This window comes from Carlito syrichta, unplaced genomic scaffold (genome assembly GCF_000164805.1).
Source record: "Carlito syrichta isolate Samal-C Ts95f unplaced genomic scaffold, Tarsius_syrichta-2.0.1 Scaffold309926, whole genome shotgun sequence".
NCBI lineage: Eukaryota > Metazoa > Chordata > Mammalia > Primates > Tarsiidae > Carlito > Carlito syrichta.
This window is the reverse complement of record NW_007254022.1, coordinates 305,494-330,675: the sequence shown is the minus strand read 5'-3', so window position 1 is coordinate 330,675 and position 25,182 is coordinate 305,494. Positions and strand designations below refer to the sequence as shown.

Genomic DNA, 25,182 nt, shown 5'->3' with positions numbered 1-25,182 from the left:
TAGGGAGGAGATGTGTAAGAACCATCAAGAACGCTATGAAAAATGAAAACAACGAAAACATATCCTATCAGAATACTACCATCTATAAAATCACAGCAGTTAAAAAAAAAAGGTTAAATTGAATCATTCGATCCAATCTCCGAGTTCAAAAACAATCATGTAAATATGGGAATTTGGTCTATAGTAAAGGATGCATTTAATATTGTTGGAAAGAGTGGATCCTTCAAAAAATATGTTTCGTTCATTTGAGGGGGAAACCATGTATTTTATATGATGCTCACGTCCTCAAAGCATCATCTAAAATAAATTCTATATAAATTTTAATGACCTAAATGTAAAAAAGTTAAAAAAACAAAAAGTACTAGAAGAAACTAAGCACATTTTTATAAACTTAAGAATTAAAAAGGCCTTACAAATAAAAACATTAAGATCTCCCAAACCATACTATCCAAAATGATCTACATATTATTACTACATATGTCTAAAATAACATTTTAAAATTTCAAAATTAGCAGTAAAAAAGTGGCAATGAGGAAGATATACTAAAGAGATTGGTTCCAAGACACCCATAAATACCAAAATTCTCACATATTCAAGTTCCAGAGTAAGGCCCTGTGGGACCCACCTACAGGAAAGTTGGGTATTCTATACATGAATTTCACATCCCGTGAATACTATATTTTTGATCCACCTTTGGTTGGAAAAAGTCTGTATATAAGTGGATCCGCACAGCACAAGCTGGGGTTGCTCAAGGGTCAACAATATTTGCAAAATATGTAACAAAGGCTTTTTGCAGAAGTCCTCCCAAACAGCAGTACTTCTTTTGGTTTTAATTTACCATTTCCAGCCGGGATCAGTGGCTCAGCCTGTAATCGCGCACCTTGGGAGGCTGAGGTGACTGGATTGCCTGAGCCTGCGGGTTCGAGACCAGCCTGGGCAACTTGGCGAGACCTCATCTCCACAATAAATAAAAAATTAGCCGGATGTGGTAGCATGCGCCTGTAGTTCCAGCTACTCGGAAGGCTGAGGCGGAAGGATCGCCGGATCCCAGCAGGTCGAGGCTGCGGTGGCTGGGAGCGGCCACTGCACTCCAGTCTGTGTGACAGAGTGAGACTCCAACTCAAAAAAAAAAAAAAAAAAAATTTTACCATTTCCTTGAGCAGTAGGTTATGCCGAGTAGCTTCATATTTTTACTGGATATTTCTATTTCTTATGTTAATGGCCTATTCATGACATTTACTCATTTTACTAACAAACTGTCTTCCTTATTTTAAGATAACTCTATATAGCCTGCAATTATCCCCTTCTCAATCCATCTCTACTGGATTACCATTAATATCAAAAATTAATGTATCTCATTTTAATAAACAATATATACATAGTCCGGAAATAAACTCTCATGTATATGGTTCAAATGATTTAGATAACGGCACCAAAACCATTACATAAGGAAAGAGAAGTCTTTTCAATAAATTATACTGAGAAAACTAAACATCCACAGGCATGTTGGATCCTTCCTTGACACCAAATAAAATTTAACTCAAAATGGATCAAAGGTCTAAATGCAACAACTCACACTATAAAACTCTTCGATGAAAACATAGGAGAATACCTTTAAGACATTAAATTTGGCAATGCTTTCTTGGTTATGACACTGAAAGCATGGGCAACAAAAGGAAAAACAGATAAAATAAACTTCAAATTAAAACTTTTCACACAAATGATGCAATCAAGAGAGGGGAAAAAGCAACACAAAACAGGAGAAAATATTTGTAAATTATATATGTGATAAGGAATTGATGTTTAGAATATACAGAAAACTCCTAAAACTCACAACAAATGAACAATCCAGTCCAATTTAAAAATGGGTTTAATTCACTAATGAAACTGAAGAGGATACACAAAAAAATGGACAGACATTCCATGTGCATGGGCTAGAAAAATTAATATTGTTAGAATGACCATACTATCCAAAGTTATCTATAGATTCAAGGAAATCCTAACAAAGTACTAACAACATTCTCCACAGAAACAGAAAGATCTTAAAATTCACAAAAGACCTTGAATAGCCAAAGCAATATTGAGCAAAAAGAATAAAGCTGGAGGCATCACACTACCAGATTTCAAAATATATGAATTCTACAAAGCGGGGCAGGTATGGTAGCTCATGTAATCTCAGCACTTTGGGAGGATGAAGCAGAGACCAGGAATTTGAGACCTGCCTGGGCGACATAGTAAGACTCTATATCTAAAAATATTTTTTAAAAATTAGCCGAATGTGGTGGCCCATTCCTGTAGTCCCAGCTGCTCAGAAAGCTGAGGTGGGAGGATCACCTGAGCACAGGAGGTCAAGGCTGCAGTGAGCTATGATTGCGCCACTGCATTCCTGCCTGGGTAACAAGCTGTTAGACCTGTCTCAAAATATAATACAAAGGTGCAGTAACCAAAACAGCATGGTACTAGCATAAAAACAGACAAACAGACCAATGGATCAGAGTAGAGAATACAAAAATAAATGCTTGTATTTACAGTCAATGGTTTTTTGACAAAGGTACCAAGAAAATTAATTGGGGAAAGGACAGTCTTTTCAATAAATTGTGCTGGGAACACTGGATATCCATATGCAGAAGAAAGGAAACTAGATTCCCATCTCTCATCTCATAAAAAAAAAAAAATCAACTTATAATAAATTAAAGACTTAAGTGTAAGAACCAAAATGATAAAACTACTATAAGAAAACACAGGAGAAATGCTTCAGGACATTGGACTGGGAAAAGATTTTATGAGCAAGACCTCAAAAGCACAGACAACAGAAGCAAAAGTAGATAAATGGGATTATATCAACTAAAAAGCTTTGCACGGGAAAAAAAATCAACAGGTGAAAAGACAACTTACAGATTAGAAGACAATATCTGCAAACTATTCATCTGACAAAGGATTAATAATTAGAATACATAAGGAACTCAAAAAGTATTCAACATCACTAATGAAAAAGCAAACCAAGCTACAATGAGAAATCTTCTTTTCACCCAGTTACAATGGGTAATGTAAAACATACAAAAAATAACAAATGTAGAGAAAAGGGAAGTCTTATATACTGTTGATGGGAATATAAATTAATTCAGTCATTATGAAGAACAGCATGGAGGTTCCTCAAAATACTACAAATAAAACTACCATAGGATTCAGCAATCCCACTACTGGGTATATATCCAAAGGAAAAGAAATCAGTATATCAAAAAGACATCTGCACTCCCATGTTTACTGCAGAACTACCCACAATAGCCAAGATATGGAATTAACCTAAGTGTACATTAACTGATGAATGGATAAATAAAATGCAGTACATATACACAATGGGGTGTTTCTGAGTCATAAAATCTGAGTCAACATGGATAAGCCCGGAGGACATACTGTTAAGTGAAATAAATCAGGGACAGACAAATGCCACATTTTCTCACTCATACGTGAGTGAGAAGCTAAAAAAAGTTGATCTCATAAAAGTTGAAGTAAGTGGTTAGCAGAGACTAGAAGGGGGAGGAGACTAGGATGAAGTTGGCTAAAGGGTATAAAATCACAGCTAAATAATAGGACTAAGTTCTAGTGTTTGACAACACTACCCAATGACTAGTTAACAATAATTTATTATATATTTTTAATAGCTAAAAGAAAGGATTTTGAGTGTTTTCTAACATAAAGAAATAATAAATGTTTAAATATTTGAGGTGACAAACTTTCTACTTCCTTTGCTTTGACCACTATACATTGCATATGTCAAAATATCATTATGTACCCCCCTAAATATGCACAATCATCATATGTCAGTTTTTTCTTTTTTTTTTGAGAAAGAGTCTCACTCTGTCACCCAGTCTAGAGTGCAGTGGCACGCTCCCGGCCACCGCAGCCTCGACCTGCTGGGTTCTAGCGATCCTTCCACCTCAGCCTTCCAAATAGCCGGAACTACAGGCACACGCTACCACACCTGGCTAATTTTTTATTTATTGTAGAGATGAGGTCTTGCCAAGCTGCCCGGGTGGATCTCGAACCCACGGGCTCAGGCAATCCACTCGCCTTGGCCTCCCAAAGTTCTGGGATTACAGGCTGAGTCACTGAGTCTGGCCTCATATGTCAATTTTAAGATAATAATTTTTAAAAATTAAATTTTAAAAATTGAGTTTAATTCAAGTAAGTGAGCAGACATTTCTCCAAGGAAGACATACAGATGTCTAATAAGCACATAAAAATATGCTCAGTATCATTATTCATTAGGGAACCCCTGTGTACAATCGGTGGAAATGTAAGGTAGCACACATGCTATGGAAAACAGTATGGTGGTTCCTCAAAACATTAAAAATAGAACTACATATCATCCAGCAATCCCACTCTGGGTATATACCCAAATTCGAAAGAAGGGACTTTAATAGATATTTGTACAGCTTGTGTTTACAGCAGTGTTATTCATAACAGCAATGCCACTACTGGGTATATATCCAAGAGAAACAAGTCAAAGGTAAACAATGCAAATGTAAACTCAGGTATAAATAATCTAATGTTCACCAACAGATGAATGAATAAGCAAAATGTGATATGAATGGAATATTATTCCATCTTAATAAGTAAGGAAATTCTACAGTATGCCACAAGATGAATGAAACTTAAAAACATGCTAAGCAAAAGATGTCAGTCACAAAAGACAAATATTATATGATTCCACTCATATGTGATACCTAGAATTGCCAAATTCATAAAAACAGAAAATAGAAGAGTGGTTACCAGGTACTAGGTAGAGAGAGGAATAAGCAATTATCATTTAATAGGTAGAGTGTCAGTTTGGGGTGATGAAAAAATTCCAGAGATGGACAGTGGTGACGACTGCACAACAATGTGAATTGCTTAATACCACTGAACCGTACATGTCAAATGGTACATTTTGTTATGTACAGTTTACCATTATTTTTTAAATGTAGAACCCCCTCAGAAAGGTTAAAATGATACAATTTTGTACTTTGTATATTCTACCACAATAAATACCTTAAAAAAAACATATGATTAAGAAAATGAACACTCCTTACCCAGACAACAAACTCTTGGCCCCACACCTCCTCCAGGTTCTACCCACTTCATTGTGCAACTTCCAAGGGAATGTTCTTAAAGGGGTCACCTGATCTTCATCTTGACATTTCTCAATGGCATTTAACACAGGTAACCACTCCATTTCTTTTTGAGATGCATTTTTTAAATAGACTTTTGAGATATTATCCCTTCTAGTTTTTCTCCTACTTTAAAGATTGCTATTTTCAATTTCCTTTGCTGGTCTCCACTCTTTGCCAGATCTTGAAATGTTTAAGTGCTGCAGAACCAAAGTTTCTCTTCTCCACTGACACTCCGTCCATATTTGACCCTATTCAGTCCCCTGGTTTTAAATAACATGTATTCCCAACTGTTACATCCAGTTTTGACTTCTCTCTGAAGCCCATGTACCATTCATGAGTGTATGACATTTTATACTAGGGTATCTAGCAGTCACAGGTGTACAAAATAATTCCTGATTTCCAGCACTTACCTCTCTCCTCCCAAGGCCCACAACACCCACAACCTGCTGCTGTTGCTTCTTTTTTTTTTAGAGACAGAGTCTCACCTCTGTCATCCAGGCTGGAGTGCAGTGGCATGATCGGAGCTCACTGTAACTTTAAACTCCTGGGCTCAATTGATCCTCCCACCTGAGCCTCCCAAGTAGCTAGGTTACAACTAGGGTTGTAAGAAAGAATTAAGCCCTACTGGTCTAAGGATCTCATCGCATATAATGAATTAATTTCTCTCCTATACATTTAGAAGAGTACTAGCTATGTATCATCCTTGGGAGAACTAAGAAAGATAGTCAAAAGGCCTTAGTTAAAAAAAACTGCTAGCCTATGAACAAGTCCATCTACCCACTGTTATAACTCTAGAATATGCCACCATATTTCACATAAAGCTACTGTAATATGCTGTTACTGGTCTCCCAACTCCTGCTCTCAACTCTTTTCAGACCCTTCTCCATTCAACAAGCAAAGTCATCTTTGTAAAGAGTAAACAGGATTATAAACACTCCTGATTTTTATTCTCTGGAGACTTTCTCCTAAAATCTGAATAATACTCAAACTCCTTTTAGAGGGTTTACAAGACCTACCTGACTGAAGTACATCCTGCCTTCCTCTCTGACTTCATCTCCTACTATTCTCCCCTCTCTGCTTTGTTTACTATATTCAGCCACGCTGGTCTTCTTTCAATCCTTGAAAAGTAAATCCTGTGCCAATGATGTTGCATTTTCTGTTCTGTTGACCAGGAACACTGCTTCCCCTAAATCTCTGAATGACTGCCACCTTCTTAACCTTTAGGTCCCAGTTCAAATGTTGCCCCCTCAGAGAGACTTTCTCTGACTATCCCAACCAAAGTAGCACACTTCCCATCAGATCCCCCCATCCCACTAGTCTGTTATTTCCTTCACAGCACTTTTTACCAAATGATATTACCTTTACTTGTTTTCATATTTTAATGTTTGATTCTCATCACTAGGAAGACCCATGAGGTTAAGAATTTTGTCTTATTACCAAATACACAGTACGCAATCAAGAAATGTTAGCTCTATTATGTAACAAAAAATATATGGAAACAATTCTGGATGGGGAAAAGGGATGCATGTATAGTCATTGGAAGAGAGATATCTAAATATTCTTTTTCTGGAAATAAAAAAGCAGTCATCTTGCTTTCCAGATAGGAACAATGCTAACAAGAATTTTTTACTTACGGTTTCGTATGTAACAACTGGCCACTGATGACTTTGTCAGGAGTTCCATTCCCAAATCCTGTAATCTGCCAGAGTTTTCAGTTCCACACGCAGCCAGAGCTGCCTGGTCAGCAGAAAAAAGATTTGTCTGCATGTCTCCAGAAGCAGCATTGCTGCTTTTCATTTCTGAAAGTGTATTCTTTACATCAGTTTTCATACATCGAACTTCAGCCATTTGAGTTTTGAGTCTTTTTAACATCTTTAAATCAGAGGGCACTCGCCACATTGCCTGCTGTTTCCTTTGGTCTTTATCTTTTCGAGAATATGATGCTTCAGAGAGAAATTGACGAGTCATGTTAATATGAGCTTTAACATTCATGAAATAATTTTGTACCACGAATGAATGCAAATTTGATATAAAAAATAAGTTAGGGTACTTTAAGTGGTATCAACAATAAAAGCATACATTAAGTTCCATTAATAAAAATAGACACAAGAATCCTAACTCTATTCACACCTTCAAAGTTAGAATTTGAGTCACATCACACTGAAATTTGAAATATACAGTTAACTCTAAAAGTTTAAAAGCTGCCCTACTGCCTTGTGCTTTCTTTATACTTCTCCTCTTGTCTCATACTTTCTAGAACTGTTATGACGTACATAATTGAAAAAAATGACAAAGAAAAACCTAGAAGCCAAATACTTTGTCAAGTCTGCTATATATAATATTATATTAAAATACATATTTCACCTAAATTCAAAAAGTTGCTTTAGTAAACTATTAGATGCATCTATTAAGTGCTGTGGAACATCATAAAAGAAAAGTTTCAACTCACTGAATCTCTTCAGCCACTAAGGTGAATTTTCTCTCTTCCCAGATAAAGTAAGATGCTGTTTTCAATTTATTCTCCCCCTGCCCAAATGTTAAAAAGTGAAGTACGAGCAAGGAAAATATACACTTCTGTTCTATTGCAGGAAGGGAAAAAAAGGTACAATTCTGGGAATCAAAGGCCATCATGACTGACTCAAAGCAAAAAAAAGCCAAGCCAAAAAAAATTTTTTAAATAACAAAACCAGAAGATCAAGAGGAACCCTAACTAGGCAATGAACAAATCCTTTATTAGCAGAAATGAAAGCTGAAACTTCTTAAATGTTGCAACAACCTTCTGTCATACAAGAGGAAGTAAAGTAAAAGGTAGACATTATGGTCCATCCAGCAGCCATTCCCTCATTTCTGTCTTCCCAAAAGGACCCAGATTGTGTTCAGATATCAGGTGGGCAGCAATGTGCTCAGGGAGGTTAGGTCTCTCCTTCAGCCCCAGGGTATACTAAGTTCATGACTAGTCTAATCTTATTCCTATTTGACATTGTTTAGGGTGAGCACATGACCTTCGTGTAGCCAAGACTCTTCTGAGGGGACACTTCTAGGAAAGATTTTCTACCCTGATAGGGGACTTTATTGTGTCTATTTATTTAACAACATCAGAAAATAACCTATTGTATGTCTGACAATTAAAAATACTAAAGTCATTTAATCCTCTCATATCAACCTATGAGGTACATATCAACCCTATGAGGTAAGTAAGTACTATTAACTCCATTTTATAAATGAGGAAAGATACACAGAAAGGTCATATAACATACTCAAGATAACACAACTAGTAAACAGAAGAGCTTCAATTCAAACCCAGGAGCCAGCCTCCAGAATCAGTAATCTTGGTATTAGTATCTCTCCAGGGTCACAGGAATAAGGTCTCTTTTCTATCCAGTCTTTTAATTCCTGCGAGTGAAACATTCCTGTGAATACATGATGCCTAGAGCTATGGTAGCTATCTTACTACTATGAGAGAAGAGACAAAATTATCACCATACCATCTTGTGTCCCGCCTCCAAGTAACTGATGATCCTGGAATCACCTACCTCTAAATTTCCTAATATGCATGATAATTAAGCGTCATTATTATTTAAGCCACCAGTTAGCAGAATTGTGTTATTTACAGTTGAAAGCATTCATAACAGAACATGACCAGAGATTTTAAAAAGCCAGGACCAGGTCTGAGATCTACCATTTAGTTGCTATAACTTTCTGTACATTCATCAACTTCTCTCTGAGTTCATCTACTTATTTACTTATTTATTTGAACAATGAAGATAATAATAGTCATATAACAGGGCTGATGTGAGGTTCAGAAAATTCAATCTTTGTAAAAGCACCCTGCAGCATAGTTCCCATCTAATCCACTGTCCACCATGATGCCAGAACAGGTTTCTGAAACCCAGATTAGATATTACTTTCCTGCTTAGAATCATCATATGGCATTCTATAGCATTTAGGAAAGCAGAAAGTACCAGCAAGGCACACAGGACCTACCCACCTGATCCTACCTTATTTCTCAGCAATTTTATCTTCTACCTATATCCCAATGTACTCTAATCTTTAGGAATTTCTTGCAACTCTTTCTAATACATGGGCCTTCCTCTATCGCACTTACATTATTTTCAAATGTCCTATTCCCTTTACTCTCTGTCAACCCAAACTCATCAGATATAATCTGAAATGTCCTGAAGGCACCAACCACCAACGGCCCTCCTCCTCACAAATCAATTCTTTTTTTTGAGTTGGAGTCTCACTCTGTCACCCAGACTGGAGTGCAGTGGCCGCTCCTGGCCACTGCAGCCTCGACCTGCTGGGCTCCGGCGATCCTTCCGCCTCAGCCTTCCAAGTAGCCGGAATTACAGGCATGCGCTACCACACCCGGCTGATTTTTTGATTTATTGTAGAGATGAGGTCTCGCTGCCCAGGTGGGTCTTGAACCCGCGGGCTCAGGCAATCCACTCACCTCAGGCTCCCAAAGGCGGGAGATTACAGGCTGAGCCACCGAGCCCGGCTACAAATCAATTCTTATCTAAATTTGTATAGTACACAGATAATACTTCTACCGAAGCACTTAACAGCACAAAAGTGAAGACAAACATGTAGACTATGAACAACTTAAGGTGGAGATCAGATCTTTGTATTCTAAGTAAAGCACAAAAATACTCAAAACGTCTGCTAAGTGAAACCTTTGTGGCTCCCACTCTAAATTAGGACTTAAATAGGAAATCTGGTATTAACCCACATAGCTCAGTTGAGCCCAAGAGTCTGAGGCTGCATCACTACACTCCAGCTTGGTGACAGAGCAAGTCCCTGTTTCTTAAAAAAATTCTGGCTGAGCACAGTGGCTCATGCCTATAATCCCAGCACTTTGGGAGGCCAAGGTGAGAGAATTGCCTGAGCCCATGGGTTCGAGACCAGCCTGGGTAACTTGGTGAGACCACATCTCTACAACTAAAAAAAAAAAAAAAAAAAAAATAGCCAGGCATGGCAGTGTGCGCCTGTAGTTCCAGCTACTTGGAAGGCTGAAGCATAAGGATCGCCTAAGCCCAGCAGGTCGAGGCTGCAGTGGCCGTGAGTGTGCCACTGAACTTCAGCCTGGGCGACAGAGTGAGACTCCAACTAAAAAAAAAAAAAAAAAAATCTGAAGACTTTATCACAGTTCCACATATCTTTAGGCATATAACTTAAAAAACACATAGAAGTGTATGAATGTGCCCAAATCACTGAAATAAACCCCTACATTATTACCCTGACTAAACTTCTATTTCTGTTTTCTTGGCAATGTCAGCTTTCTAAAATACAGTTTGGGCTGGACACAGTGGCTCATGCCTGTAATTCCAGCACTTTGGGAGGCCACGGCAGGAGGATCACTGGAAGCCAGGAATTCGAGACTAGCCTGGGCAACACAGCAAGACCCTGTCTCTACAAAAAAAATTTAAAAACCAGGAGGGCATAGTGTCATGCGCCTGTAGTCCCAGCTATGCAGGAGGACCACCTGAGCCCAAGGGGTGGAGCCAAGATCACACCACTGCTTGGGTGACAGAATAAGACCCAGTCTATAATAATAATAATAACAACAACAAAAATACAGTTTGAATCAAATCACTCCTAAAAGGAAACAATGGCTCCCCCATTACCTACTCTGAATAAATTCCTCAGGATAGTATGGAAGGCCTTCTACAGAATGGATACAATTTGACTTTCTAGTTGTACTTACCTCTACATGTACTTTAAAATCTAGATTACCTGATACCTTTTACAACACTCCTTTTATATGGTCTGAAACATAGTAAGTGTTCACTAAATATGTGTTGAACTAAAGAATACACAAAGAACCAAAATAAACATCAAAATCTAAGCACGCCTTTTAGTAAAAAGGAAGTTGGATCTTTCTGCACATTAGTTTTTATTAACATTCCTCACAGACAGATTATTTTCATTTGAGTTCCATGACCGTTTCTCTTGGTTTTTATCCTTTCTAAAAGGTCTTTATCTGGTTCATCTTCAACATAATAAAAACAGATGTTCATCAGGATTACATTCCTGGTTTTCTTCTTTTAAAATATTCATAAAACTCTGTAATCTCACATCCTTGGTTTTAATTATCCAGTATCATTTCCAGGAAAATAACTGCCTGTATTCCAGTTCTTAATTTTTAGCTGACTACTAGCCATCTCTACTCTGATGTCCCACTGGTATGCCCAATTCAAGAAGTTTAAATCCAAAACTTGCTTTTCGAAAACTTTCTACTATTTCCCCCATGCTCTTTATTATCATTGGCATTTTATCACTTGAATTTGAAATTCGAGTAATTTCATTTATACTATAAATTTTACACGGAAAACTAAATTTTTAGAGAACACATCTTACTGTTTATATCATTTGCATTCTTTTTTCCAATAACATTGAATATTTTAAAAAACATGATTTAACCTGTCTATAAAATACACTACTGCATAGCTAAACTGTAATTTATTCAGTCATAACTGTATTGTTGGATATTTTCAAACACCTGGTTGTTCTCTCTTTGGCATACATTCCTCAAGGTGAAATTAAAGGTTTATAGTATATAGATATTTTATACTTGCTACAAAACTGTCCTTCAAAAAGGATGTATCTTTACATATCTACCTGCAGAATCAGAACTTGTGTGTTTCACCAGGTCTTTGCAAACAACACTAGTTATTATCCATAAAGCAAAACTTTATATAAAGCATATGGATCATAGATAAAAGGTAACTATTTCATAACCTGGTTAAGACAGTCCGTCAGACTGAGGACCCAGAGTTCCAGGAAGTATATACCTGGCTCTTTAGGAAGGAAAAGGCCTAAATAATCTGGGTCTAAGTTCCTACCCCATTAGAGCAGCGCTAAATCTCTGTTATCTATACAGAAGTTCTGCTTCAGATTTTGTTTGAAAAATGCATTCTGCTGCTTGAAACCAGCATCAAAATTACAGTCCTAAATCACTTATTTGATTTATAGAATTATTATTGTTTAGAAAGGTGGGAAAATGTTCAGTACATTTAATATACTGAGTATATTTTAGAAGGTATTTCAACAAAAATGGTTTTTAAAATGTAGCTTTTAAAGATAAGTCCTTAGCTGTCCAAAATGACTCTGTCCTTGAGAATTTTAAAAAGCCTGTTAAACTATACACATTTCCATCTCATTACTGCAACATAAATGTAATTTCTCTTTAATAACTTTTGCACATAAAACAGTGCTGCCAAGTGGTATATATTTTTAATCTACTGAACATCAAACCACGAGTAAACCATCTTTTTTCTATGCTCAACTTAAGTACAGTTCCACTTGGAAGGGGATTCATAAACCCTGAAAAACCTGAAGTCCATTCATAAAGAGAGCAACTGAACTTCATATGGATCAAACTGCCAGGCACAACCTAAATAAAGCAAATCAGTGCTCGCTTTGGCAGTACATATACTAAAATTAGAAGACTAGCATGGCCCCTGTGCAAGGATGACATGCCTATCTGTGAAGCATTCCATGTTAAAATGTGTTTAAATAAAATAAGTAGCAAAACATTTAAAAATCTTCTTTCAAGCATTTTTACCTTGTTTTTGCACAAAACACCTTTAAACAACAACAAAAAAATTAATCTGGCTGATATAAATGTTATACAATAAAAAAATCAATTTGCTACAGAAAAATACCACATTCCAACATATAGCTGAAAGACATAAAAATTCAAGAGTTCTTTTAGAAAACCACAGAAAAAGAGGAAACTTTCACTGTTATTATTTTACCTGTGGGCTGTAAAAGTGAAGCAGGTGGGCGAGGCTGTAAGCCCCACAAATTTTCCATACTGCTCCGGTCTTTAAGGTCTAACAAATGTATTAAAATTAATGGATCAATGTCTAATAAACTATTAGCAGCGGCAGAGCATAAATGTGTTCTTCTTGACATCCTGCTGCTGGCACCGACATAGCCATGGCTACTACCTGCAAAAAAAATAGAGATGTATGGTATATATTTGCACAAATTTAAGTAAGCTTAAAAGAAAAAACAAGCTGGCTAACATTGTGTGAATACTTGTCTACGGAAACCTCTCTTAGGAGTTCAGGTTCATGACTAGATGTACAAAGAAGAAACCAGATTGCCAGAGACATGAATACCAGCACAATGATGGAGCAATGGCATCATTAGTACCTGGAATTTAGGAGCAAGCATCAACTGCATCCTGAACTCTAGAAACAAAGATGACAATGTGTACAATGTACACAACTGTGGAAATGAGGGGTGAGGAAAAGGACTATCCCATGACCCACAGGTCTTAGATGAAAGGAGACAAATTCCCATGTTATAACAGATTCCAAAAAACTAGACACCAAAATAGGAATATCCTCCTAGTCCCTGGACAGCAAAATGTGCAAGACTTCCATAATTTGTACAAAAGTTTAACAGGTTTTTTTCTAGCTTAATTAAACAATGGACGTTTTCTGTCATATTATTGACTGATGCATACTACAGACATTGGTAAGCAGATGTCATGCCTAAACCACCTATATTAGATTAAGCTCCTCAAGACAAGGAAAGCATCTGACTTTTCTCAAGTGACTAGTACAATGTCTAGCAAGTATCAGGTAAGGAAATGTTTCTTAAAACTGACCTTCTTCAATAAAGTTATTTAAAATACATTCTAAAGATACACAAAATTTAAAAATGCTACATGCAGAAAAGTGTTAAATGCCAGAAATAATATTAAATAATCAGGTTCTGACTACCTATAAGTAATTCAAAGAGATCCAGCAGGAATAACTTAGGAGGAAAGTTCCATTATTCAGAATGTTCAAGTCAATTAATAATTTATGTTTTTCACATCCTCATGTTCTAGCTTTCGTCTACTTCTACCTCCTCTTCTAAGGATTATGATCTCACTACCAATTTTTCTTCTCACCCTCTGTATCCACTGCAGTTCCTATTAAATAGCAGAAAACGATTCCCCCTTTACATCGAAATTGTTTTTACCTCTTTACTGTTACTAAGGAATTCCCAAATCAGGTTAGATTTCCCAAATCCAAATGTCAGTCAGCTTAAGGAGCTTAAAAATATAAGACTCCTAGCTCCATCCCACATATACTGTATGAGAATACTGGAGTGAAATCTAGGACCTTTTTCCAAAAAGCTACACAGGTGGTTGTGATGTATATACAGTAAGCCCGGCAACCTGGTGCAGGGTTATCTACTGCCCTACTATCTGGTTCTCCTTTAAAACTGGAAGTTGCTCATTCACCCATGTTAAATGTACTTACAGTACAGAAACAAGTGTCAGTTTCCTGTTTGAATTTATATAAATGTAATAACAGAGTATGTACTCTTATGCTCTGCTTCATTGCTCAATATTATGTTCATGAGATTCATCTATACGGCTATATATGGCAGTAGCTTATTCATTTTCATTATTATTGTGCAGCATCCCAGTATATGAATATATTCATTTTATTTCTCTATCCTACTGGAAAAGAATTTAGGTTGCTTCTAGCATTTGATGATTAAGAATAAGGCGACTAAAATTATAAGCAGATTTGCTCTTAAAGCTCACATGGAAAAAATTTAAAAACACCTCATAAAAAAGCAAAGGAATCAGTGACAGGGTCCTCTCCTCTTGTGCCAAACCAGGTGAATCCTGCTAAAATGTCACACTGATCCACTTGAGTTCATTAGAGCACAATGTCTACATGTATTTAATTAGGCCCTATATAATCTAGTCCTAAACTACCTTTCATGTTCATATCATTTTCTATAAATTACATTTGTTTCTCTTAAAAATAAAACTAAAATATAAAACTAAAATAAATAAATGAAATAAAACTAAAAGAGAAAGGAAAAAACAAACAGTTCCATTAAAAGGTGGGCAAAAGACATGAATAGACACTTCTCAAAAGAAGATATACAGGCAGCCAACAGCCTCATTAATCATCAGAGAAATACACATTAAAACCACACTGAGATAACCACCTAACCCCAGTAAGAATGCCATCATTGCCGGGTTCGGTGGCTCAGCCTGTAATCCCACGCCTTTGGGAGGCTGAGGTGAGTGGATTGCCTGAGCCCGCGGGTTCGAGACCCGCCTGGGCAGAGAGACCTCATCTCTACAATAAATAAAAAAAAAAAAAAATCAGCCGGGCATGGTAGCACATGCCTGTAATTCCAGCTACTCGGAAGGCTGAGGCAGAAGGATTGCTGGAGCCCAGCAGGCGAGGCTGCAGTGGCCGGAAGCGGCCACGGCACTCTAGTCTAGGCGACCCAGTGAGACTCCAACTCAAAAAAAAAAAAAAAAAAGAATGCCATCATTAATAAAACAAACAACAATAGATGTTGGTGAGGAGAACAGGGAATGCCTCTACACTGCTGGCGGGAAGGCAAACTAGTTCAACCTCTATGGAAAACAGTGTAGTAATTTCTAAAAGAACTAGAACTTGATCTTCCATATGGCTCAGAAATTCCCCTACTGAGAATATGCCCAGAGGAACTCAAATCATTCTACAAAAAAAGATACCCGCACACGCACCTTTTTGCAGCACTATTCATGTAGCAAAAACATGGAATCAACAGTACTGCCTATCAAAACTGGACTGGATTTTTAAAAAAGTGATACATATATATGATAGAATATCACACAGCCCATAAAGGACAAACATATGAACTTCACGACAACTTGGATGGATTTAAAATCTATAATATTCAGTGATCTATTACAGAAACAAAGAACAGAGTACCCTATATTCTCACTCATAAGTGGACCCTGAACATTTACCATGATACTATAAGAAAGGCATTGGCAGTAGCAGGATATTGTTGGGGTGGGAGTGAGAACACAACATCAGTAAGGGTATCCGATCTCAAGTCAGGTAAAATGGGGACCAAATGGAGGCCCAAACTTTACCTGTACAGTATCCACTTGTATGCCTAATACTGAATTGTACCCCACAGCTTTAATAAATAAATAAATAAATCTAAAAAGAGAATGATGCTGCTCTAAACATTCTTGTAAAATCTACTGGAAATCACTGGCTCACATTTCTATTGGAACTAGTTGAGCCACAGGTACATGTATGTTTGGATTTTGCCCAACAGTTTTCCAAAGCCATGGTATCAATTTTCATAACCACCAGCAGGGTGAGAGTTTCCACCTCTTCGCATGCTTTCAGCATTTAGTACTGTCACTTTTAAAAGTATTAGCCATTATGGTCAGTATGTAGAGGGATCTTACTCTGGTTATAATTGGCATTTCCATGAAAAAAATGAACAGAGCCTCTGAAACCTGTGGGACTCCAGTAAGTACACCAACAAACACATAATGAGAGTCATGATGAAAAAGAGACAAAAAGAAATAATAACTGATCATTTCCCAAAAAAGATGGAAAAATAATAATCTATACATCCAAGAAGCTCAACAGATTCCACATAGAATTAACTCCAGAGATCTACAATTGGGCACATGATTTGCATTTCACTGAGCACTTTTTAAAATGTATATTGGACCACCATTGCCTTACTAGACTCTGGTGTGGCCATGTGCTCTCTGAGCTATGGCTGTTGCCATGTTTCCTAGCTTTGGCCCCCTTCCCTGCCTTGGGGAGGTGAATCTCCTCTTTCTTTCTCTCTCTAATTTACTTTCTAAATAAACTATATTTTCTAATCTAAAAATAAAACGTATATTGGCCATCTAGATAGGCTCCTTTGTCAAGAGTCTAGTCTTCTACCCCTTTTTTTCTATGAGGTTGTCTTATTGTAGAAGTTTTTTATTGATTATAAACAAGTCTTTTGGATAATATTTTTTTTTGAGCCAAGGTCTCACTCTGTCAACCATGCTGGAGTGCAGTGGCATGATCACAGCTCACTGCAACCTCAAGATCCTGGGCTCAGGTGATCCTTCCCCCTTAGCTTCCCAAGTAGCTGGGGCTATAGGCGCACCACAACGCCCAGCTAATTTTTAAATTTTTTTGTAGAGACATGATCTCACTATGCTGCCTAGGCTGGTCCTGAATTCCTAAGCTCAAGCAATCCCCTTTCCTTAGCCTCCCAAAGTGCTGGGATTATAGGTGTGAGCCATTGTGCCCAGCAAAGCTCGTTCATCCTTATAGTCCCAATGAACAACATAGCACCTGATATCTAGTGGGCATTCATTAAACATCTGTGGAATAAATAACCTTAAAAATCTTTAACTTGAAATAAATAACAAATATTTTGAGTAATAACTTTACACATTGTCAAGTTGTTTCTAAAGTATATTATACTACCAAAACCTTTTAGTTCTCAAATAAGAAATATTACTAGGCTGGGCACAGTGGCTCAAGCCTGTAATCCTAACACTTTGGGAGGCCGAGGCGAGAGAACTGCCTGAGCCCATGGGTTTGAGACCAGTGTAGGCAACTTGGTGAGACTTCATCTCTACAATTTAAAAAAAAAAAATTAGCTGGGCATAGAGGCATGTGCCTGTAGTTCCAGCTACTTGGAAGCCCATAGTGGAAGAATCGCCTGAGCCCAGCAGGTCGAGGCTGTAGTGGCTAGGAGAATACCACCACTGCACTCCAGCCTGGATGATAGAGTGAAGTTCCAATTTAAAAAAAACATATATTATTACAATATTTCATAAATCATACATGGCTAGCAAACAGAAACTAGATTTTCCTACACAGGTGATTCAATGGGCTAAATTAGAAAGATACTTATAACCTTTTAAGTGCATTTTTTAACATAATTAACTGAATGACATAAAAGCAATTCTTATGGGAATGAAACCATTTGGGTCTATAAGTATTTCTTGTTTCAAGCTATAGCTTTATTTAATACTATCTGTAAAATGAGATTTTGAATGTTGTGTTACTTTATACCTAGCTTCTATATCAGATTGACTTTCTCCTTTTTAGTGAATGACTTATCATAATTCTTTACATGACATGCCTTTTTTTTTGGATGACTGCGGTTCCGAAACATTAACCATTCCAGGCTTGAAGTAGACCTTAATAATTAGCATATAACAAAAAAGCATTTCCACATTCTGCCCCACTTCACCCCAATCCACTTTTGTGCACTGCTTTAGTTTAAAAACCTTTTTGAAAGAATAGTTTTAGATTTACAGAAAAGGTGAAAAGATAATATATAGAGTTCCTGTACAGTCCATACCCAGTTTCCCCACTATTTTTTTTTCTTTCTTTCTTTCTTTTTGAGTCAGAGTCTCATTCTGCCTCCCAGGCTGGAAGGCAGTGGCATACTCATGGCCACCCCTGCGTCGATCTGCTGGACTCCAGCAAGTCTTCCACCTCAGTCTTCCAAGTAGCTGGAACTATAGGTGCCCACTACCCGCCTGGCTAATTTTTTTAAGTTTTGTAGAGACGAGATATTGTCAAATTGCCCAGGCTAGTCTCAAACCGGTGGGCTCAGGCAATCCACTCGCCTTGGCCTCTCAAAGTGCTAGGATTACAGGCTGAGCCTGGCCTCCCACTATTTTTTTTTAAGACTAGTCAAGTGAAGTAGTGAGAAGAGGGGAAAGAGTAGAACAAGGAGTTTAATCTGTAACTGACTGTGAACAACCAAGATAACGTACTACCTTTGGACTAGCCTTCCCTACTATTAATATCTTTCATTACTATGATATATTTGTCACAATAATGAACCCATACTGATTATGTTATAGTTAACAAAATCCTATACTTTATTCAGATTTCATTGGCTTTTCCCCAATGTTCTTTTTCTGTTCTAGAATTTCATCCAGAATATCAAATTACATTTTGTTACTTGTGTCTCTTTAGGCTCCTCTGGTCTGTCAGTTTCTTAGACTTTCCTTACTTTTAAGGAGATAAGTCAAATATTTTATAGAATGCCCCTATGGTGCTATGTCACAGATAATGGTTTTCATCCATAGTTCCTGGCTCATAACTCCCATAGCCCTAGTTACAGTCTTTTATTACGCTATTGGATGTGTTAGGACTCAAATGCTCAGAAACAGAACTTCTTTGACCTTCTCCTCTCCCAAGGCAGGATTCTAATCCACCAGCTCTCCCTTCTGATTGTGGGTCTTAAGATGCTCCCCAGAAAGGGTCCTGTCCTGTACCTGGAAAAGAAATGCTGACATCATGAAGCTTCCATAAAAGTCTAAGAAGACTGGGAAGCTTCCAGGGAGCTGAACACATAGAGCAGAGGTCCTCAAACTTTTAAAACAGGGGGCCAGTTCACTATCCCTCAGACCGTTATGAAGAAATTCCTTTTTTTTAAACTATAGTCCGCCCCTCCAACAGTCTGAGGGACAGTGAACTGGCCCCCTGTTTTAAAAGTTTGAGGACCCCTGACATAGAAGATGGCAGGAAGATGAAGAGCTGTTCCATGTGCCAGGAGGGTGGCACACTCCAACTCCATGGGAACAGAAGCTCCTGCACTTAAGACCCTTCCAGACCTTGTCCTATGTTCCTCTTCATCTAGCTGTTTATTTGTATCCTGTAAAATGTCCTTAATAAACCAGTAAATATAAGTTAAGTTTTTCCCTGAGTTCTGAGAGACACTTTAACAAATTACTCAAACCCAAAGAAGGAACAGTGGAAACTTAACAGTCTGTCAGAAGGTACAGAGGTCCGGACTTGTGACTGGTAGCTGGGATTGGAGGTAGCCTTGGGGACTGAGACCTCAACCTGTGGGATCTGACAGTATCTCCAGGCAGACAGCGTCAGAATTGAATTGGAGGATACCCAGCTGGTGTCCACTGTTTGGTGGAAGGGAGAAACCACCACATTTAGTCACAGAAGTCTTCTGTGTTGGTGATTGTTACAATGTGAAAGCAGAGAGAAAAAATCCTATATGAGAAAGTCTCTCTAAAATAGTCCTTCAATTAGGGGTTTGTGTGATTTTTCTCTCATGATTAGATTGTGTTTATGGGATTTTAGGAGGAAGACATTTCAGATAAAGTGCCATTCTCAACACATCATATCAAGGGTATGTGCTATCAACATGAATTATCACTGATGATGTTAACTAAAGAAGATCACCTGGGTAGGTAATAACAAGTCAAGTTTCTTTACTAAAAAGTTGTGTTTCCCTCTTTTGAAACTGTACTGTTCAGAAGCAAGTCACTAAGTACAGCCTACATTTAAGGGGTGAGAAGTTATGCTCCATCTCCTTGAGGAGAAAGCATCTAAATAAATAATCTGAAATTCTTCTGTAAGTGTATTGTCATATTTTAGCTAACTTCATACTTCTACTCACAGTTAGGTTATAAATTACCTAAGTTTTTTTGTTTTATTTTCCATAAATCTTGAAATAGGCATGGCATTCAACAAATTTTTGCCAAATATATAAATTTTCCAAGGCATATAATAAATTGTTTGATTCATTATCATATCTTCAACATCAAGAATATAATGCATGAATTATACTAGAATATTTAGAATTAGAACATAAGAACAAGGATGTGTCTTTATGCAGTAGTTATCTCTAGATAATAAAATGGTACCCAGTTCAAGTTAAGTGCTCAGTAAATACTTGATGAATAAATAATTTAAAAATATAAACTTCTGTTTAGCCTGTGAAAAAATGTTACATACGAGAATTTCCCTAACACACAGTTTAAGAGAGGAAAGAACAAGCCTAACTTAAAAAAACATAAGGCTGAAAAATATTCCAAAATCTTGACCCAGTACATTCATCTATATTTTGCATCAACATAGTCTCTGAATTTTTCTATACTTTCTAAACCCTTGAAAGCTATATTCAACAATAAGTAATAAGGTGTATGCACTCAATATTTACTTGAAAACAGTAAATGATTCTTTATTATACTGTGTTAAGTGCTAAGGCTACAAGTGTGAGGAAGATGCACACAATCTTGGCCTCACTGAGCTCAGAGATGAACAAGAAAAATGGGCAGCTAAATCAACAATTACAATGTTTAATAAATGTCCTAATGGATTAATTTGAAAGAGCTGGGAAAGGTCCTAGTGTAAACAGTCTCAGAGGACTTCTAGGAGAAAAAGAAAAGTAAACTAAAATGAAGGAATAGGAGTTGACTATGCCCCAGGACAAGGAAAAGGTAGAAAGAACAACATGTTAGAAAGTAAAGAGGTGAAAGATACCATGGTACATTTGAGAAGCTTGCTAAAATAGAGATCATAGACTGGAACAGACTCTTTGTGGCAATAAGATAACCAATTATGGGCTGGGCTCAGTGACTCAACCTGTAATCCTGCGCCTTGGGAGGCCAAGGTGAGTGGATTGTCCGAGCCTGTGGGTTCGAGACCTGCCTGGGCAACTTGGCGAGACCTCATCTCTACAATAAATCAAAAATCAGTCAGGCGTGGTAGTGCGCACCTGTAATTCCAGCTACTTGGAAGGCTGAGGCAGAAGGATCGCCAGAGCCCAGCAGGTCGAGGCTGCGGTGGCCGGGAGCGGCCACTGCACTCTAGTCTGGGGGACTGAGTGAGACTCCAACTCAAAAAAAAAACAAGATAACAAATTATAAGCAAGACCTAAGACCATGCCAGACAAACTTAAAGAATAAACTACACTTAAAGAATAAACTTTGTTCTAACTGCCACAAGATTTTTATTTTTTCTAGCAGCTAAACAAGTACTGGCTTCAAGATAAGCAATACTGAAACAATTGCAGCTTACCAACCACCACCCACTGACTAACTGACCCCAACCCCACTTCACAAGACATAACCATGGCCTTGATTGGACAAGAAACTGATGTCAGTAACTTTCTCCTGATAAGAGACCACTGACAATACACTGACTGGTTCTGGCCAATTTGCAGAGGCTGCACATTGAGTGCCTTTCTGTCCTTGACTTTACCTTTTGACTTAAAAGGTCTCATTACAATGCATTTAAGTGTTGTCTCCACTCAAAAATAAACACAGGATGCATTTGACAAGCATGTTTGCTTACTATGCATGTTGTGTTCCTCCTTTATGAATATTCATAGCTAGTTCTTGTTTAGCTGCTATAACCTGTTGAATATGTATACTTGACCAACCCATTCAGCATAAATTCTCACCCTTCTATCCCAAGAAGTGTCTGCCTTCGGTCTCTGCTGGAAGCTATACTTCCCAGCTATCAAGATGACTAGCCTGTAGGCTGCAACCCTTCATAAAAAATAAAGTTCTCTCCAAATTTGTACATCTCACAATTCCCTTCAGTCAATAGGCCAAAAGAAGTTCCTCCTAACTAAAGAATGATGTAGACAGGCCAGGAGGAGTGGCTCATGCCCATAATCTCACCACTTTGGGAAGTGGAGGTAAGAGGACTGCCTAAGCCCAGAGGTTCAAGACCCGCCTGGGCAACCTGGCGAGACCTCATCTCTACAATTAATCAAAAAATTAGTTGGGCATAGTGGTATGCGCCTGTAGTTCTAGCTACTTGGAAGGCTGAGGCAGAAGGATGGCCTAAGCCCAGCAGGTCAAGGCTGCAGTGGCCATGAGCCACTGTACTCGGCCTGGGTGACAGAGTGAAACTCTGATTCTAAAAAACAGTGATGCAGAGGAGAGAAGGAAGCTGAAAGGTGGCTCAGCCTGTAATCCCAGGCCTTTGGGAGGCTGAGGTGAGTGGATTGCCTGAGGCTGTGGGTTTGAGACCTGCCTGGGCAGTGAGACCTCATCTCTACAATAAATTTTAAAAAATCAGCTGGGCGTGGTAGCGCATGCCTGTAATTCCGGCTACTTGGAAGCCTGAGGCGGAAGGATCGCTGGAGCCCAGCAGGTGAGGTTGCGGTGGCCGGGAGTGGCCACTGCACTCCAGTCTGGGCGACAGAGTGAGAGACTCCAACTCAAAAAAAAAAAGAAAGAAAGAAATAACCAGGAGCCAGGACATGATGGAAACTGTGTGCCATATTAACAAGTTTGAACTTTATACTATAAGTAAATGGAATCCCATCCAAAAAAAGTTTTGTTTTTTGAGTTGGAGTCTCACTCTTCGCCCAGGCTGAAGCACAGTCTCACGATCACAGCCTCTGCAGCCTCAAACTGCTAGGTTCAGGTGATCATTCCACCTCGGCCTTCCAAGTAGCTGGGATTACAGGTGTGTACCACCACATCTGGCTAATTTTTTTTTTTTTTTTTAATTTACTGTGGAGACAAGGTCTTGCCAAGTTGTCCAGGCTGGTCTCAAACCCCCAGGGCTCAGGCAGTCCTCTCACATCCATCTCCCAAAGTGCCATATAGGCATGAGTCACTGTACCCAGCCCAATAAAAGGTTTTTAAGTACAGAAGTGACATGACCAGATATTAATTAGAAGGGGGGAAAAAACCTTATTCTGAATTCATGCTGTGGAAATACAAAGGAGGGGAGCAATAATGGATACCAGAACTCAGATGAGAGAGGCTACTGTGAAAGACAGAGGCCAAGGCTAGGAGTGAGAGTAACAAATGAACTTATACACTATTAAGAGATAGAAACAACAGATCTTGGTAATACATTAAAGGTAGAGTTTGAGGGGGAGGAAGAAGTAAAGAATGTGAAGCCCTATCAGTCACTAAGATGGTAGCTATTGCTGACAGGCAGGCTGGCAGACAAAAAGATAATGATTTCTGTTTGGGAGATGCAGAGCCACACTGAGACTGCTACAAGAGTCTAAAAGTCATTGGGAAGATAAAGGCAAGGAAGAGAACTTGGAGAGCAATCAGCAAACAGATAACTGAAATACAGGTGTGAATGAGAACTCCCAGGATTAAAGTAAGGAGTAGGAAGAGGCTTAGGCTGGAAGTTGCTATGTTGAGAATTAGTATTTAAAAGATCTTCAGTTATCTGAGCATGTTAATGAATATGCCAGTGCTCATACTAAGGGGTAACATGGATAAAGAAGGTACAGTATAAAGCTGGTTTTTAATTGTCCTAGCCAAGATTCACATACTTAGATCCAAGAACACAAAGGAAACACTCATTACGTAAGTTAGTTCTCCCAAGAAGTATTATGGGGAAGAAAAAAATCTAGGTCCAAGAACAAGATAGTCTTTGGGTCTAGTCTGATTGTAGTAACAATTAGCTATGTTAAATTTTTTCTTCATCTATAAAACCAGTTCTCTAGAAATCCTTTGCTAGTCCAAGATTCAATGACTCTCTCTGAATCATTCTATAGTCAAGCACGATGTACAAATAAGATATATAAGAAACATGGCATAAAATATGAGCACTGGATTCAGTTAAACCTGGAGATCCAATTACTCTCTTTCATTTACTAAATTATGAAAACCTAGCAAGTTGTTTAATTTTTCTATGCATCAGTAAACTTATCTCACACAATTTTATAAGTAAATGAGATAAGTTATGAAGTACTTCACACAGTGCCTAAGACATTAAAACCATTTTGCAAATGTCATTGTCTTAAATATCATTAGTAATAAGCCCTAAATTCCATACTGTAAGACACAGAACTTCCAATACAATGAACCATATAGAGCAGAAGCTACTAAATGTTTACAGTCAGAGAAGACTAGAGAAAATAAAATGGTGGGTAGGCCTCTGTACCTGGTGGTCCCGCAGCAGCATCATCTTCCACAAGCTCTCCGTCTTCTAATTCCTTGCTGTTATATTCCACATCATTTTCTCCAGACCTAAGAATGTCAAAATCAGTCAATATCACAGAGTAAATTCAATGAACATTATTTGTCACACCTACATGAATTTTGTAACAATGGTACATGTTTTCTTCAATGAAATAAGATATTTCAAACTATTAAAGGAAAAGATTTTTGTCATCACATCTAACAGTTAGTGCTGATGTTCAAACAACCTGTAAAAAAATATCAAGAATGGTTGGCAACATGGAATTTAAAAAAAAACTTAACAAAAATTTATAGTTTCAAACAGCTAGGAGAATACTGAACATTTCCAACACAAAGAAATGACAGATGCTTAAAATGACAAATATGCTAATTACCCTGATCAACTCACTATACACTATATGCACTGAAACATCATTATGCATACATGAATATGTACAATCAATTATTATTTGTCAATTAAAAGAAACAAGATTAGAGCCGGGCTCAGTGGCTCAGCCTGTAATCCCGCGCCTTGGGAGCCTGAGG

The 25,182-nt window shown here is 37.9% G+C and overlaps 1 protein-coding gene across 6 annotated transcripts in view; it reads right to left on the bottom strand.

Annotated features, from left to right (window-relative positions):
* Positions 1-25,182, bottom strand: part of TRIM37 (tripartite motif containing 37) — a 135,266-nt gene that overhangs the window by 35,547 nt on the left and 74,537 nt on the right. For all 6 annotated transcript variants that reach the window (XM_008068290.2, XM_021717693.1, XM_021717692.1 and 3 more), the window contains 3 exons: positions 24,620-24,705; positions 12,914-13,108; positions 6,788-7,096 (listed from right to left, as the gene is read on the bottom strand). In XM_008068290.2, the coding sequence (XP_008066481.1) occupies positions 6,788-7,096; positions 12,914-13,108; positions 24,620-24,705 (590 nt within the window). The remainder of the gene's footprint in view (positions 1-6,787; positions 7,097-12,913; positions 13,109-24,619; positions 24,706-25,182) is intronic.